The following is a 17,284-nucleotide window of genomic DNA, read 5'->3' as shown; positions in this document are numbered from 1 at the left end:
TATGTTAGAAGATTACCTGGCTGCTGCTGATGAAAGTAACGCACAACTGTGCACAGAGGATGGTGTACAGGGGTAGCTTCCCCATGCCCGACGAGCGCCGTTTCGCAGATGCTTCTTCACAAAAAGGGGACGTGGACAGGTTACTAGGGTGCTGAACGCTATTTATGGAAAAGGTCAGGTGCTGCTAATGTCCCTGGAGACCCTCCATAGCGCGTGCATACAGTGCCGTCCCACCTAGTCAAAGGACTTCCGGGATTGCGCACTGTGACACTCAGTGGAAAGCACTGCGGTCACGTGGGTCGGCGCACCCGGAAGTCACAGGGGGAGATCGGAATCTGTGCGTGCGCAATGGTCCCCGGGAGGGAGCAAGAGGAGGGAGAGGGGGAGGATCAGCGTGTGTGGACAACATTGTGCTGATATGTCAACAAGCTGATAAACTAGTGCTGGGCACAGTCTCCCCCTGAATTTGGAGATTCCCCTTTGTCTTTTGTCTTTTACATCACATATTTTACTTTTTTATAAATAAAAATCTATATGTTTTAAATTTAAATCTTCTCACTTCCTTCTTTTATGGCACCATACCATTTAAGAATATGTTATAATGTATATCACTGAAGTGACTCAGCCAATTTTGAACTAGGACTATGGCAATAATCAAAATCCACATAGTATAAATCTATGTGAATGTACCTTTAGTCCAGGATCAGACAAGGGTAAGAAAAACTGTCCAATTTTCATCCTGAAAACAATTTTCATTTGAATTGTTGCCCTTGTGCTTTCCGTGTGTCCGTATTTTACATCCGTGGCAACAAAATTCTAAAATGTAGATGATTAAATGCAGTTAACTTTGTTTATAATGGTAGTGTAAAAATCAGATACTGTATGTATGATCCATTTGGGATCAGATTTTTCTACACCCCCTGCTCCATTTGAGTGGCGGTGGTGTATCGTCCTCCGGGCCACTCCCATCAGTTCCTGGATCATTTTGCCACCTGGCTTCCACATTTTCTCTCCTGTGACATCCCTACCCTCATCATGGGCGATTTCAACATCCCCATTGCTCTTCCCCTCTCCCCATCTGCTACTCACCTTTTATCTCTAACCTCCTCGTTTGGCCTTTCGCAGCTTACTAACTCTCCTACGCATGAAGACGGAAACTCCCTCGACTTGGTCTTCTCTCGGCTTTGTGCAGTGGATGATTTTGCAAACTCCCCTCTCCCGCTCTCTGACCACAATCTTCTTTCATTCTCTATCAAGAACTGCCAGGCACTTTTCATTCTCTACTCAACCCAAGAGTACAGGCCCCAACCACGGAGCTTCGAGCTGACGATCTGGCCAATTACTTCAAAGAAAAAATTGACCAGATCCGACACGAAATTATCTCCCAATCACCTCATACCATGCACTGTCCACCCTCCCCCACTGCATCTAGCTCACTCTCTGATTTTGAATCAGTCACAGAAGAAGAAGTAAGCAGGCTCCTTGCATCTTCTCGCTCAACCACTTGCACCAGTGACCCATTTCCGTCACATCTTCTTCAGTCCCTTTCCCCTGCTGTCACTCCTCACCTAACTAAAATATTTAACCTCTCTCCCTCTTCTGGTATCTTTCCCTGCTCATTTAAGCATGCCATCATACATCCACTACTTAAAAAACCATCCCTCGACCAAAACTGTGCCGCTAACTATAGACCTGTCTCTAATCTTCCCTTCATCTCTAAACTCCTGGAACGCCTGGTCCACTCCCGTCTTATCCGCTATCTCTTTGATAACTCTCTTCTCGACCCTCTCCAATCCGGTTTCCGCTCTTTACACTCTACTGAAACTACCCTCACTAAAGTCTCTAATGATCTACTAACAGCTAAATCAAATGGTCATTACTCCATGCTAATTCTCTTGGATCTCTCTTTAGCATTCGACACTGTGGATCATCAGTTCCTCCTCAATATGCTCCGTTCCATTGGCCTCAAGGACACCGTTCTCTCCTGGTTCTCCCCCTATCTCTCTGACTGCTCCTTTACGGTATCTTTTGCTGATTCCTCTTCCTCTCACCTTCCTCTTACTGTTGGGGTTCCTCAAGGATCAGTCCTAGGCCCCCTCCTCTTCTCTTTGTACTATTGGTCAAACAATCAGTAGATTTGGTTTCCAGTACCATCTCTATGCTGATAACACCCAATTATACGCTTCTTCGCCTGACATCACGCCAGCCTTTCTAGAAAACACCAGCGATTGTCTAAATGCTGTGTCTAACATCATGTCCTCACTATATCTGAAACTGAACCTGTCAAAGACTGAACTCCTTGTGTTTCCTCCTGCTACTAATGTACCTATACTCGACATTGCCATTTCCGTGTGTGGTTCCACTATTACTCCCCAGCAACATGCCCGCTGTCTTGGGGTCATACTTGACTCCGAGCTTTCCTTTGCCCCGGCTCGCTCTTGTTATCTGCACCTCAAAAACATTTCTAGAATTCGACCTTTTCTTACTTTTGACTCCGCAAAAACTCTTACTGTTTCTCTTATTCATTCTCTTCTCGACTACTGTAACTCTCTTCTAATCGGTCTCCCTCTTACCAAACTCTCCCCTCTCCAATCTGTCTTGAATGCTGCAGCCAGGATCATATTCCTCACCAGTCGTTACACCGATGCCTCTACCTTGTGCCAGTCATTACACTGTCTACCCATCCACGCCAGAATTCAGTATAAACTTATTGCCCTCACCCACAAAGCCCTCCATGGCTCAGCACCACCCTACATCTCCTCCCTTTGTTTCAGTATACCACCCTACCCGCGCCCTCCGTTCTGCTGATGACCTGAGGTTAGCATCCTCAATAATGAGAACCTCCCACTCCCGTCTCCAAGACTTTACACGTGCTGCGCCAATTCTTTGGAATGCACTTCCCAGGTCAATACGATTAGTCCCCAATCCCCACAATTTTAAGCGTGCCCTGAAGACGCATTAATTCAGACTGGCCTACCGCCTCAACATAATAACCTAATCTATCCCTGTGTGGCACAGCCAAAAGTTTTACCATAACCAGGTTCCCCGCATCATGCTCCCATATGCTTTATGCATCCATTAGCCCTCTATGTCTGTACTGTTACACACTTAACATTATGGCTGGTCCATACAATCAGGGCAATTGTTACCACCCACCTTTCGTGTCTCCCTTTTTCCTCATAGATTGTTAGCTTGCAAGCAGGGCCCTCATTCCTCTTGGTATCTGTTATGATCTATGTGATTATTGTTATGCTGTAATGTCTATCGTCTGTACATGTCCCCTCTGAAATGTGAAGTGCTGCGGAATATGTTGGCACTATAGAAATAAAATTTATTATTATTACTATTATTGTCTGCACACCAATAGACTTGGCGTATTCTCATTCAGTATACTGTATGTTGTGAGTGTTTTCACAAAGACATTTGGTCCGCATGAGAAAACTGTTCTAAACAGCTCTATTGAGTGACATTGGTCAATGTGCTTTCCAGTTCTCCCACTGGCCGCACACATCAGTGTAATACACCCTGAACAAGTTCTTACAACAATTATTTTTTTGATGTCACAGATTTTACATGCGTTTTTATTGAGTTTTTTCAGCTGCTTTTTTGTCTCCTTTTGGTTTATCATGTTTTAAATAAAGTTGCTTTGTTTTGGGTACTTTTTGTTACTTAACATTGATAAACCTTTATTGATAAAAGTCATGTGCGGGCTACATGCATTTTCAATTCATTTCTGCATGTGCAGTTTTTGGGCTCATACCCATCAGCTTGCATAAAATTGGTCTGATGTTTTTGTTAAAGGTCGGACGAGTGTCATGTAAGTGGCATGCGATTTTCATGCAATTACTATGCAATTTTTCTCAACTAGCATCCATCTGACATCCGAATGACATGCGTATGCAATCTGTATTCAATGCAATTTTAACATTAGCTTTTACATAGAGTAATTCTCTTTGTGATTTAAAGATAGTTTTCAATGCAAATTTTCTTCAATATTTAATAAAAGATGCATAGAAATATTTGAGTGACATATATAATTAGTATAGTGCGTGGGTAGCTTACTGTTCATGTATTTAATTAATAAATCAAATGACAGAAAAAAATGGCGTGAGATCACCTAAAATTTTAATAACCAGCAGATGGAAAGCGGACAGCTGGGTGCAGATGTTTCTTGCCTGGGAAGGGGGTAATAAACATGGAGCTTCCCAGGCTATTAATATCAGTTCACAACTGTATTTTATAATTAGCCTTTACTGGTTATTAAAATGGGGGACCCCAAAAGAGAATGACGCGGGGTCCCCCTATAAAAAATAACCAACAAAAGCTAGGCAGACAGCTTTATATTCATATTAACCCCTTCACCCCCAAGGATGATTTGCACGTTCATGACCGGGCCAATTTTTACAATTCTGATCACTGTACCTTTATGAGGTCATAACTCTGGAACGCTTCCATTGATCCCGGTGATTCTGACATTGTTTTCTCGTGACATATTGTACTTCATGTTAGTGGTAAAATTTCATTCAAATAACTTGCGTTTATTTGTGAAAAAAATGGAAATTTGGCAAAAATTTTGAAAATTTCGCAATTTTCCAACTTTGAATTTTTATGCCCTTAAATCACAGAGATACAGCACACAAAAAACTTGATAAGTAACATTTCCCACATGTTTACTTTACATCAGCACAATTTTGGAACCAAAATTTTTTTTTGTTAGGAAGTTATAAGGGTTAAAAGTTGACCAGCGATTTCTCATTTTTACAACACCATTTTATTTTTAGGACCACATCACATTTGAAGCCACTTTGAGGGGTCTATATGATAGAAAATACCCAAAAGTGACACCATTCTAAAAACTGAACACCTTAAGGTGCTCAAAACCACATTCAAGAAGTTTATTAACCCATTAGGTGCGTCACAGGAATTTTTTTGAATATTTAAAAAGAAATGAACATCTAACTTTTTTTCACAAAAAAAATACTTCAGGTTCAATTTTTTTTATTTTACCAAGGGTAACAGGAGAAATTGGACTGCAAAAGTTATTGTGCAATTTGTCCTGAGTACGCTGATACCTGATTTGTGGGGGGGAACAACTGTTTCGGCGCATGGCAGAGCTCAGAATGGAAGGAGCGCCGTTTGACTTTTTCAATGCAAAATTGGCTGGAATTCAGATCGGACGCCATGTCACGTTTGGAGAGTCCCTGATGTACCTAAACAGTGGAAACCCCCTACAAGTGACCCCATTTTGGAAACTAGACCCCCCAAGGAACTTATCTAGATATGTGGTGAGAACTTTGAACCCACAAGGGCTTTACAGAAGTTTATAACGTACAGCGGTACAATTAAAAAATCATATTTTTTCCACAAAAATGATCTTTTCACCCCAATTTTTATTTTCCCAAGGGTAACAGGACCCTAAAAGTTATTATGCAATTTGTCCTGAGTACGCTGATACCCCACATGTGGGGGTAAACCACTATTTGGGCGCATGGCAGAGCTCGGAAGGGAAGCAGCGCCATTTGACATTTTTGGCTGGAATTGAGATCGGGCACCATGTCGCGTTTGGAAAACCCCTGATGTACCAAAACAGTGGAAACCCCCCACAAATGACACCATTTTGGAAACTAGACCCCCTAAGGAACTTATCTAGATGTGTGGTGAGAACTTTGAACCCCCATGGGCTTCACAGAAGTTTATAACATAAAGCCATACAATTAAAAAATCATATTTTTTCCACAAAAATGATCTTTTCACCCTCAATTCTTATTTTTCCAAGGGTAACAGGACCGTAAAAGTTATTGTGCAATTTGTTCTGAGTACGCTGATACCCCACATGTGGGGGTAAACCACTATTTGGGCGCATGGCAGAGCTTGGAAGGGAAGCAGCGCCATTTGACGTTTTTGGCTGGAATTGAGATCGGACACCATGCCGCGTTTGGAAAACTCCTGATGTACCAAAACAGTGGAAACCCCCCACAAATGACACCATTTTGGAAACTAGACCCCCTAAGGAACTTATCTAGATGTGTGGTGAGCACTTTGATCCCCCAGTGCTTCACAGAAGTTTATAATGCCCGGCGTGAAAATAAATAATTCGTATTTTTTCCACAAACATGATCTTTTAGTCACCATTTTTTTATTTTCCCAAGGGTACCAGGAGAAATTGGACCCCAAAAGTTGTTGTCCAATTTGTCCTGAGTATGCTGATACCCCATATGTGGGAGAAAACTACTGTTTGGGCACACGTCGGGGCTCGGAAGGGAAGTAGTGACGTTTTGGAATGCAGACTTTGATGGAATGGTCTGCGGGTGTCATGTTGCCTTTGAAGAGCCCCTAATGTACCTAAACAGTGGAAACCCCCCACAAATGACACCATTTTGTAAACTAGACCCCCCAAGGAACTTATCTAGATGTGTGGTGAGCACTTTGAACCCCCCAGTGCTTCACAGAAGTTTATAACGCCCGGGCGTGAAAATAAAAAATTAGTATTTTTTCCACAAACATGATCTTTTAGTCACCATTTTTTTATTTTCCCAAGGGTACCAGGAGAAATTGGACCCCAAAAGTTGTTGTCCAATTTGTCCTGAGTATGCTGATACCCCATATGTGGGTGAAAACTACTGTATGGGCACACGTCGGGCCTCGGAAGGGAAGTAGTGACGTTTTGGAATGCAGACTTTGATGGAATGGTCTGCGGGTGTCATGTTGCCTTTGGAGAGCCCCTAATGTACCTAAACAGTGGAAACCCCCCACAAATGACCCCATTTTGAAAACTAGACCCACTAAGGAACTTATCTAGATGTGAGGTGAGCACTTTGAACCCCCAAGGGCTTCACAGAAGTTTATAATGCCAGGGCATGAAAATAAAAAAATCGTATTTTTTCCAGAAACATGATCAATTAGTCCCCAATTTTTTCATTTTCCCAAGGGTAACAGGAGAAATTGGACCCCAAAAGTTGTTGTCCAATTTGGCCTGAGTATGCTGACACCCCATATGTGGGAGAAAACTACTGTATGGACACACGTCGGGGCTCGGAAGGGAAGCAGTGACGTTTTGGAATGCAGACTTTGATGGAATGGTCTGCGGGTGTCATGTGCGTTTGGAGAGCCCCTGATGTACCTAAACTATTGAAACTCCCCACAAGTGACCCCATTTTGGACACTAGACCCCCCACGGAACTTATCTAGATGTGTGGTGAGCACTTTGAACCCCCAAGTGCTTCACAGAAGTTTATAACACTCGGACGTGAAAATAAAAAAATCATTTTTTTCCACAAAAATGATATTTATGCCCCCAATTTTTTATTTTCCTAAGGGTAACAGGAGAAATTGGACCCCAAAAATTGTTTTGCAATTTGTCCTGAGTAGGCTGATACCCTACATGTGGGGGTAAAACACTGTTTGGGCGCATGGCAGAGCTTGGAAGGGAAGGAGCACCATTTGACTTTTTCAACTCAGAATTGGCTGGAATTGAGATCAGACGCCATGTTGCATTTGGAGAGCCCCTGATGTGCCCAAACAGTGGAAACCCCCAATTATAACTCCAACCCTAACCCCAACACACCCCTAACCCTAATCTGAGCCCTAACCCTAGCCCTAACCCTAGCCCTAACCCTAGCCCTAACCCTAGCCCTAACCCTAACCCTAGCCCTAACCCTAGCCCTAACCCTAAGGCTGTGTGCACACGCTGCGGATTTTGCTGCGGTTCTGCAGCGGTTTTGGCTGCTGCGGACCCCAGTACCATGATTCCCTATGGGAATCAAAAACCGCAGTGCAGACGGTGCGGAATTTTCCGCGCGGATTATCTGCGGTTTTCAATCCGCAGAAAGAATTGACATGTCAATTCTTTCTGCGGATTCTCCTGCGGTTTGCCATCTCCTCTATTGAGGAGATGAAAAACCGCAGGACAAAACTGCAGAGCAATCCGCAGGTAAAACCGCAGGTCTTTTGACCTGCGGTTTCACCTGCGGATTTTTCAAAATCCGCGCGGATGAATCCGCACCTAATCCGCAGCGTGTGCACACAGCCTTACCCTAACGGGAAAATGGAGATAAATACTTTTTTTTTAGTTTTATTATTTTTCCCTAACTAAGGGGGTGATAACGGGGAGTTTGAATTACTATTTATGGCGGTTTTTATGTTTGGCGGCTGTCACACGCTAAAAGACGCTTTTTATTGTAAAATAGTTTTTGCATCACCACATTTTGAGAGCTATAATTTTTCCGTATTTTGACCCACTGAGTCATGTGAGGTCTTATTTTTTGCGGGACGAGTTGACGTTTTTATTGGTACCATTTTCGGGCACGTGACATCTTTTGATCGCTTTTTATTCCTATTTTTGGGACGCAGAATGAACAAAAACCAGCGTTTCATGAATTTCTTTTGGGGGGGTGCGTTTACACCGTTCCGCGTGCGGTAAAATTGATAAAGCGGTTTTATTCTTCGGGTCAGTACGGTTACAGCGATACCTCATTTAGGTCGTTTTTTTATGTTTTTGTCGGTTTTATGCAATGAAAACTATTTTATATAAAAAATAATTATTTTTGCATCGCTTTATTCTGTGAGCTATAACTTTTTTATTTTTTCACTGATGATGCTGTGTGGCGGCTTGTTTTTTGCGGGACAAGATGATGTTTTCAGCGGTACCATGGATATTTATATGCGTCTTTTTGATCGCGCGTTATTACACTTTTTGTTTGGCGGTATGATAATAAATCATTATTTTTTGCTTCGTTTTTTATTTTTATTTTTTAAGGGGTTCGCTAAAAGGGTTAACTAATGGGACAGTTTTATAGGGCGGGTCATTACGGACGCGGCGATACCTAATATGTGTACTTTTATTGTTTGTTTTTTTATTATTTCCAAAAAATGGATTTATTGAGGGAATATTTTTTTTTTTCTAATTTATTTGGCGATTTTTTTTTAAAATTTATTTTTACATTTTTTTTTAATTTTTTTTTTACTTTATTACATAGTCCCAGGTGGGACATCACTGTCCTGTGACAGATCGCTGATCTGTCACATCACAGATCACTGTGACAGATCAGCAATCTGTCACAGGCATTGAAGAAGACTTCCTCTTGCCTGCGCTTTGCAGGCACTGAGGAAGCCAGCTTCCTCAGGTCCCCGAAGGCCCCCGTCGCCATCTTGGATTCGGGGGCCTGGAGGATAGGAGCCCCCCGCAGCAGCGCTGCACATTGCGCTGCCGTGGGGGGCTCAGGGAAGCACGGAGGGAGCCCCCTCCCTGCCGATGCTTCCCTTTAACTCCCGGTACACCGCGATCATGTTTGATCGCGGTGTGCAAGGGGTTAACGTGTCGGGGGCGGTCCGTGACCGTGGACGGGATAGTACGTTGGATGTCAGGAAGGGGTTAATAGGCTGGGAATGGGCCATGAATTTTGGCCCCCTCCCAGACTAAAAACATCAGCTCTCAGCCACCCCAGAAAAGGCGCATCTGTAAAATGCGCCAAATGCGCTTAGCCTCTGCTCTTCCCACATTCCTGGTGAGGTGGCAAGTGGAGTGAGAGTATTGGGATTGATGTCAACTTTGTATTGCCAGCTAACATCAAGCCCAGGAATTAAAAATTAAGAGGCATTACTGACCTCATATTCATATTGTAAATAAAAACACCCAGAATAAAGTCATTTAATTGAAATAAAGACACTGACACCTTTATTTGAAATTACCTTATACTCACCTTTATGCCAAATCCAATGAAGCCCAATTCCCCTGTAAAAAAAAAAAAATTAACCACGATATTTCTCACCTATCCGACGGGAAGATAATCCTCCAATGCCCATGTCCCCTGTAAAAGACAAAAAATAATAAACCCCGGTAATTATTTTTTCTATAACATAGTTTTTATTGTGCAAAAGTACCAAAACATAAAAAAACTGTATAAATCTATCGCTGTAATCGTACTGACCTAAAGAATAAAGCTGCCTTATCAATTTCACATGCGGAATGACATAGAAAAAAAAAAGAAAACAATCGCTGAATTGCTGGTTTTTGTTAATTCTGCCTCACAAAAATCGGAATAGAAAGCGACCAAAATATGTCATGTGCCTGAAAATGGTACCAATAAAACATCAACTCGTTCTGCAAAAAAAAAGTTTTCACATGAATGTCTCATCCGAAATATAGAAAAATTATAGCTCTCAAAATATGGCTATGCAAAAACTAGTATTTGCAAAAATAAGCGTCTTTTAGTGTGTGACAGCAGCCAGACAGAAAAACCCCATATAAATCTGGTATCACTGTAATCGCACCGACCCGAAGAATAAAGTTGTCTAATCACTTATACTGCACAAGGAATGGTATAAAATTTAAATAAAACCAATTCTTCATCTGCTGTTTATTTGTTCATTTTTCCTCCCAAAGCAGTAAGGCTCGGGGCACATTTATCCTACGCTCTATGCTGAGTGCTTGCACCGGGGTTTAAATCTGTGAAGATTCCTTATAATGAGACAGTTGGAGACACTGTGGACACCATAGGACCTGTGGATGCCGTCTGGCATGTGATCCAGTGGTGTCCGTCTTTTTAGGCGTGCATAAAATGCCATCCGCCAAAGTTTTGTCCACTTCTGATAAAAAAAAGTACATTTCTGAACAGAGGTAACTCTGCTGGCTCATTATAGTGAATAGAACCTTTGGGGGGGGTTTAATCTGACTTAAGTCACTCTGAGCTTTAGATGGAAACCCCTAAGTAAGTGCTCAGGGTAGAGCACAGGATAAATGTGATCCCAAACATTATGTAAAATGTTCCCAATAAAAGCTTCAACTCAATCCACAAAGAAATCTCCCCACTCAGGTCCGTCACCTGTCATTGGAAATATAAGGGGCTTCCACGTTGCTGGTAGCACATAGGCTCTGAAAAAGCAAAATAGCTCCTCATCCCCCCAAATATAAATTCAGCAAATTTTGCGCTCCCTAATTCACAATCCCCGCTCTCCTTCTGAGCCCCACAGTGTGTCTAAACCACATTTAGCGTCCACATGTTTGACATTTCTGTAGCAATGAGAGCCTGCCTAATTTATGGGTGCATGTCACCAGAAGCATGAGGTGGGCACAATATACTGGTCACTACAACGGCAGTTTGCAATTTTCACTCAATATCCATTACTGTACGTTATAAACTTCTATGAAGCACCTGGGGTTCAAGGTACAAATCTAGATAAGTTCCCTGAAGGGTCTAGTTTACAAAATGATGTCACTTGTGGGGGGTTTCCACTGTTTAGGCACATCAGGGGCTCTCCAAACACTACATGGCATCTGCTAATTATTACAGCAAATTTTTCATTCAAAAAGTCAAATGGCACTCCTTCCCTTCTGAACCCTGCCATGCGCCCAATCAGTGGTTTTCCTCCTCATATGGGTTATCGGCATGCTAAGGAGAAATTTGGGGTTCACTTTTTCCTATTACCCTTGTGAAAATAAACCATTTTGGTCTAAAGTAAACTTTTTGTGAAAAAAAGTTAAATGTTCATTATTTCCTTACACATTCTAAAAATTCCTGTGAAGCACCTGAATCAACTTCTTGAATGTGGTTTTGAGCACCTTGAGGGGTGCAGTTTTTAGAATGGTGTCACTTTTGGGTATTTTCTGTTATATAGACCCCTCAAAGTGACTTCAAATGTGATGTGGTCCCTAAAAAAAATGTTTTTTTTAAATGTTGTTGAAAAAATGAGAAATCGCTGGTCAATTTTAACACTTCTAACTTCCTAACGAAAAAAAATTGTGCTGATGTAAAGTAGACATGTGGGAAATGTTACTTATTAATGTTATTTATTAACTATTTTGTGTGACATAACTCTCTGATTTAAGGGCATAAAAATTAAACCGTTGAAAATTGCAAAATGTTCAAAATTTTCACTGAAGTTCTGTTTGTTTTTTCTACAAAGAAACGCAAGTCATATCGAATACAATTTACCAGTATAATGAAGTACAATATGTTTAGAAAAAAAAACAACTAACTGTGGGATCCGTTGAAGCATTCTAGAGTTATTAATAAAATGACACTGGTCAGAATTGTGAAATTTGGCCTGGTCATGAAGGTGAAAACAGGCTTAGGGTCTGAAAGGGTTAAAAACCAGTATAGGCTAAGTATGCAGATTTGACCTGATATTAAACACCTGGGAAGCTCCATGGGTATTATCCCTTTCCCCGGCTGGAAACATCTGCCCTCAGCTGTCTGCTTTCCCTCTACTGGTTATTAAAATTTCTGGGGACCCCACGCCATTATGTTCTTTAAGTTATTTAATTATTAGCTATATCCATGAACATTAGACTACACACATACTGCACTAATTACATATGTGACTGACATCTCTATGTCTATTCTAGGTGCAGTATATTTCTATTTTTTCTATTCTAATGGGTCACACAATGAATTTACTGTACTCGGCTGATGAAATGTCTGGTTTTCTGGGAGATGGGTGCATAAAAATTGGACGGCACACGCATGGTCCGTGTGCGGTGCGATTTTTATCTCGCACCCATTGACTTGCATTGGCGAGTCTTGTCCGATATATGAGGGCAATCGCAGCATGATGTGATATTTTTCCTCAGTATGATCTGAGCTGACAAAAAAAAGGTGCAGATGAGCAGGGACTCATAGAATAACATTAGTCAGAGTGCAATCCGATTTTTTTTTTTGATTGCACTCGTCTGTTTTTCTCACAGATGAGTATAATCCCTTAATCTATGAATTTTCACCATCTCATTCAAGTCTATATGGAGAATTTCCAAATATAACACATATTTACCACAAGAGAATTTGACACGTTGAGGAATTACAAATCGCACCGTAGGTTAGTTTCTGTAGCATAAAAAACAGCACAGTGTACATGAGATTTATATAAATCTCATCCACTTTGCTGGAGCTGTAATACTCTGCGTTTTTCTGATTATGAAAAAGAAGTGGAAAAAATGCACCAAATACTAAATGTGGGCATTTATCTAAGACAATAAAAAGCTTCATTGCCTGAGAAATTACCAAACACTTTGATGATTAAATCAGTTTTACTAAATTAATTCTAAGTTAGGGAACGCTATAAAATAAGGAAATAATTTCTTTATTTGTGAGTCGACTGCCACTTTGGTTTCAGACGGTTCTGCAGCATTGATGTCCTGTCCATCGGTCACCTCCATGTGCTGCTTGTGCAAATGTTAGAATACTGGTAGCATCCTTGGGTGATAAGCCTAATTCATCTTCTGAATCTTAAAGGTGTTGTCTAAGGCAGCTGGCCATATAACTCGGACGAGGATCACAACGCAATGCTAGGACTGGACGTCGGACTCTCCTGACAGGAGCTTGAAGGCATGTATTTCTATGCATCTATCATGCTTGGCTTGGGAGAGACAACGGCCAATCCAAGCATTGTGTTGTGAGCCTTTTCCGAGTTATATGGCCATGTGACTCTCTTCTAAGGCCGGGGTCACACTTGCGAGAAACTCGCACGAGTCTCGCGTCTCAATACCCGGTACTGCCGCCGGCACTCGGCTGCATGTATTTCTATGCAGCTGATCGCTCCGGTCCGAGTGCCGGCGGCAGTGCCTAGTATTGAGACGCGAAACTCGTGGGAGTGTCTTGCAAGTCTGACCCCGGCCTAAGACTGAGATTCACTTCAATGGGAGCTGAGCTACAAAACCCAAGAACCAGTGTACATCTCTATTGTTTCCCAGCTCCATACGCTGTGTACTTCCGTTGAATGCGGCACCAGATATCAGCTGATTGGTGGGGGATGGCCGGCTGTCAAATAGTCCTGAACAAAACCTGTAATTGTCAGAAAAACTGCCACAAAGAAGGAGGTGATTCTGAGTGAACAATGTATTTAAGAGGAGATGCTGACTTCCGATTATCGATCTGAGTGCGATCTGACAAAACATCGGATCACTGATGTTATTTTTTCGTGTTGGGCACACATCAGGGACTGTCAAGGAAAAAAATTGCTTCATACTCAAGTTTCATCTGATAATCGGATCGCACTTGGCTGTGCATGGGAAACATCAGACTGCATTCTGATGGCATCTCAGTTCAGTTCTATTTCTGTGCAGTGACACAATGGAGAAGATGAAGAAATTGTGTTCTCCATTTTCTCCTCTCAGTGTGCTCTGATTCTCTCATCCTAGAGAATCGGATCGCACTATTCCTATGATCAGAGTATCATTTGCATGATTGGCCTGAGTGAGTGAATCTACTGTTGTCTACACGAGCCCTGACTGAAAAGATCAATCAGCGAGGTGAACTGAATTATGGATCTAAGGCCTCATACCCATTGGCAATTAAAAAAACGGTCCGATTTCTGGACTGGAAAAAAAGGTGGAGTGTTATGCCAGTGTCATGCGATTTCTATGCGATTTTTTATTTTTCCATCCGTTTTTCATCCGTTTTTTTTTCCCAGCCACTCTTTTTCTACAGTCCTTTACAGGACCATTTACAGTGTTCTATACCACAGAATGGTGATCTATCCGTTAAAAATGGATGGAAAACAGATGGTCCGTTTTTGGTCCGTTTTTTTAATCGCACCCATTGACTTCTATCGGGGAAAATCGCAGCAAATCGCAGCATGCTGCGATTTTTTTCTCAGACCGATTTTGGCTGAGAAAAAAATCGCAAGTGAGATGTCACCCATTCACTAACATTGGTCAGAGTGCAATCCGATTTAAAATCGGATTGCAATCGTCCGATTTTATCGCCAGTGAGTATGAGGCCTAAGACCACAGATCCATCACCAGGTATCACAAAAACGGCATACATTATTGTATAGCTCTCTAAGACCTGATGGGGCTGGCATTTTTGCTTTGCAAATCCATGCCAGAACATCTGTATAAGGCCATGTTCAGTATTTGGTCAGTATTTTACCTCAGTATGTGTAAGCCAAAACCAGGAGGAGAACAATCGGAGGAAAAGTGTAATAGAAACACGTCACCACTTCTGTATTTCTCACCCACTCCTGGTTTTGTCTTACAGATACTGATGTGAAATACTGACCAAATACTGAACGTGTGAACGTGGCCTTATCCTGATACTAGGATGAGCATTTTATGAATCCACCTAGAGCTGAACTCATGTTTAGTATCAGGCGGAAAAACTTTCAAAAATAAATTTTATAAATCTGGGGACTAGTGACAGGATCATCATAAAGCCACTTTAAGGGCATAGACACACTGGCGTATTTTTCGTCCGAGAATCGCATCGTAAACCTCGCACTGGCTGCCTGCTCTCCTGAGCTGAGCTTGACAGCTGCATAGTAATCCATCACGCTGTCATTCTCAGGTCAGGAGAGGTGCCGGCCAGTCTGTGCTATGCGATGCGATTATCGCTTGAGAAATTCGGCAGTGTGACTCCAGCCTAACGCCGCATTATGGATTATATGCGTTTTTTTCTCTTCCATTTTGACCATTTCTCATATCTGTTTCTAGTGAGAAGAGTGAGTCAACCAGCTGTGGATCAACAAGTGAGTAATGGAGGCATCAGTACAGTAGGTCCTTTGTAATGTAAAGAAGAATTACGACTCCACTCATGTCCTAAAAGCCTACATGCTAATTTTCTAGATTTTTTTTTCACAGCTCTTATTAGCAATGCGCCAGAAATGAAGCAATACAAACAGTCAGTGACGGCCAGACATCCAAGAAAAAAAGCAGAGAAAGCTTTAAGTAAATAATTTGGATCTTTCTCCTAGTATACTTAAAGGGTGTCTAAATGTTTCAATATTTTTTTTTATATATGTTATAGCCCCCGCTTAGAGGTGTTTTTGTTTCCCCCGATTGCTCATGAAGCAGGTTGTCCTCAGATCCTGAGTAAAGTGATGATCGGACTCAGCATGAAGTCTATGGGTGCGGAAACTGTTCAGCCCACGCTCTGAGAATCAGCTGATCGCTTCTGCCCCTCGGTTTGAGCAGTCAGTAGGGGAGGTGGTTCAGGACCACCGCTGATTAACACTACTAAACAGGGGCTACAACATCTCAAAAACTATTTCAACGTTTGGTTACCCTTTAATAGGACTACCAGTTTGGGACCTTTTATTACAGGGCACTGTTTTTTTCCCCCCACACATACATTTTGGCTTCCCATTGTCGCCACTAGGGGACAGATTTGATTATTAGGCCGGGGGTCACACTTGCGAGAAACTTACACGAGTCTCACGTCTCAATACCCGGCACTGTCGCCAGCACTTGGGACCGTAGCGCACAGCAGCATAGAAATACATGCAGCCGCACACTCTGGTCCTGAGGGCCAGGCGGCAGTGCCGGGTATTGAGACGCATGACTCGTCCGAGTTTCTTGCAAGTGTGACCCCCGGCCTTACACCTAGAATAGTTACCTCCACGTGTATGAGTTGTTCACAACCCGCGGAGTAGACATGAGGAGAACACATGCTATGGGCTTCAAAATGTAACAGGGAATTATTATCAAGGCTTTCTTAAATCACTTTTCCTGGTGGCGGTCTTGTCCTTTTTTTTGCTCAAAATTTATCAAAGTGTCGAACAATGTTGAAGAAATTTAAATCTGAGTCTTCCGTCTAAAACTATTTCTCCACTTTTTACTGCATCTACCTTACTGGAGTCGAATGGCAGCCTTTTTTGCGACTTTTTAAAAAGTCATAATTCACAATTCATTCTTGTTTACATAGCTTACCATGCCCACTCTGACACCCACATAGTGGCCTAATTAGCACAAAGTCACAGTTTGTTCCACAAATGCGGCCTGTGCCAAAATTTGCGACTTTTTGATTGCAAAAAAATACTGGTGCAAAAATCTTAATATATTCTCATCATAAAGTCTACTCTGGAGGTTCTTTTTCTTTATGCTAGTTTTCTGGTATAAAGAAAACAAACCTTCCAAATTATGGCACATGCCATATTTGCGCAATCATTTGGAAGTGGTTTTTTTCGCCACTCCTTTCTAAAAAAGTGAGAGGAGCTTATTAATACATGGCAAGAAAAGTACATTGTAGCGTAAAGCTCGTGGCTGGCACACATTTATATTTTCTTGTGCACAGTCAGCCCAGAGATGTGACAAATTTATTGAGATGTTTACATCTTAAAACTTGTCATACATTGTGCCAGTGTAGGTTCAATACTGGCGTATGAACTCCCTTACTGACATATCCCCCCCCTCAGTGTATTAGGTGCATACACATCTGGGCATGACTGACCTCTGGTGGTAAATGGGAGAAGTGTACACTGAAGCAATATGCCTTAGTTATGGTACAAACAGCAGAAAATTGCACCTAGTCATATTGTACCTGAATTACAGGGGAAATACCTTAATGATTTACAA

General features: G+C 42.0%; 1 protein-coding gene across 15 annotated transcripts in view; it reads left to right on the top strand.

Moving 5' to 3' along the window:
* Positions 1-17,284, top strand: part of SRCIN1 (SRC kinase signaling inhibitor 1) — a 673,416-nt gene that overhangs the window by 605,175 nt on the left and 50,957 nt on the right. For 13 of the 15 annotated variants that reach the window (XM_073572493.1, XM_073572500.1, XM_073572491.1 and 10 more), the window contains 2 exons: positions 15,425-15,459; positions 15,572-15,658. In XM_073572493.1, the coding sequence (XP_073428594.1) occupies positions 15,425-15,459; positions 15,572-15,658 (122 nt within the window). The remainder of the gene's footprint in view (positions 1-15,424; positions 15,460-15,571; positions 15,659-17,284) is intronic. The other 2 variants (XM_073572495.1, XM_073572494.1) reach the window with 1 other exon arrangement.

The sequence above is a fragment of the Dendrobates tinctorius genome, unplaced genomic scaffold, assembly GCF_039654945.1.
Source record: "Dendrobates tinctorius isolate UK_male_01 unplaced genomic scaffold, ASM3965494v1 ptg000032l, whole genome shotgun sequence".
Taxonomy (NCBI): domain Eukaryota; kingdom Metazoa; phylum Chordata; class Amphibia; order Anura; family Dendrobatidae; genus Dendrobates; species Dendrobates tinctorius.
Note: the sequence above shows the minus strand (reverse complement) of the source record. Positions and strands in the feature narration are given on the sequence as shown.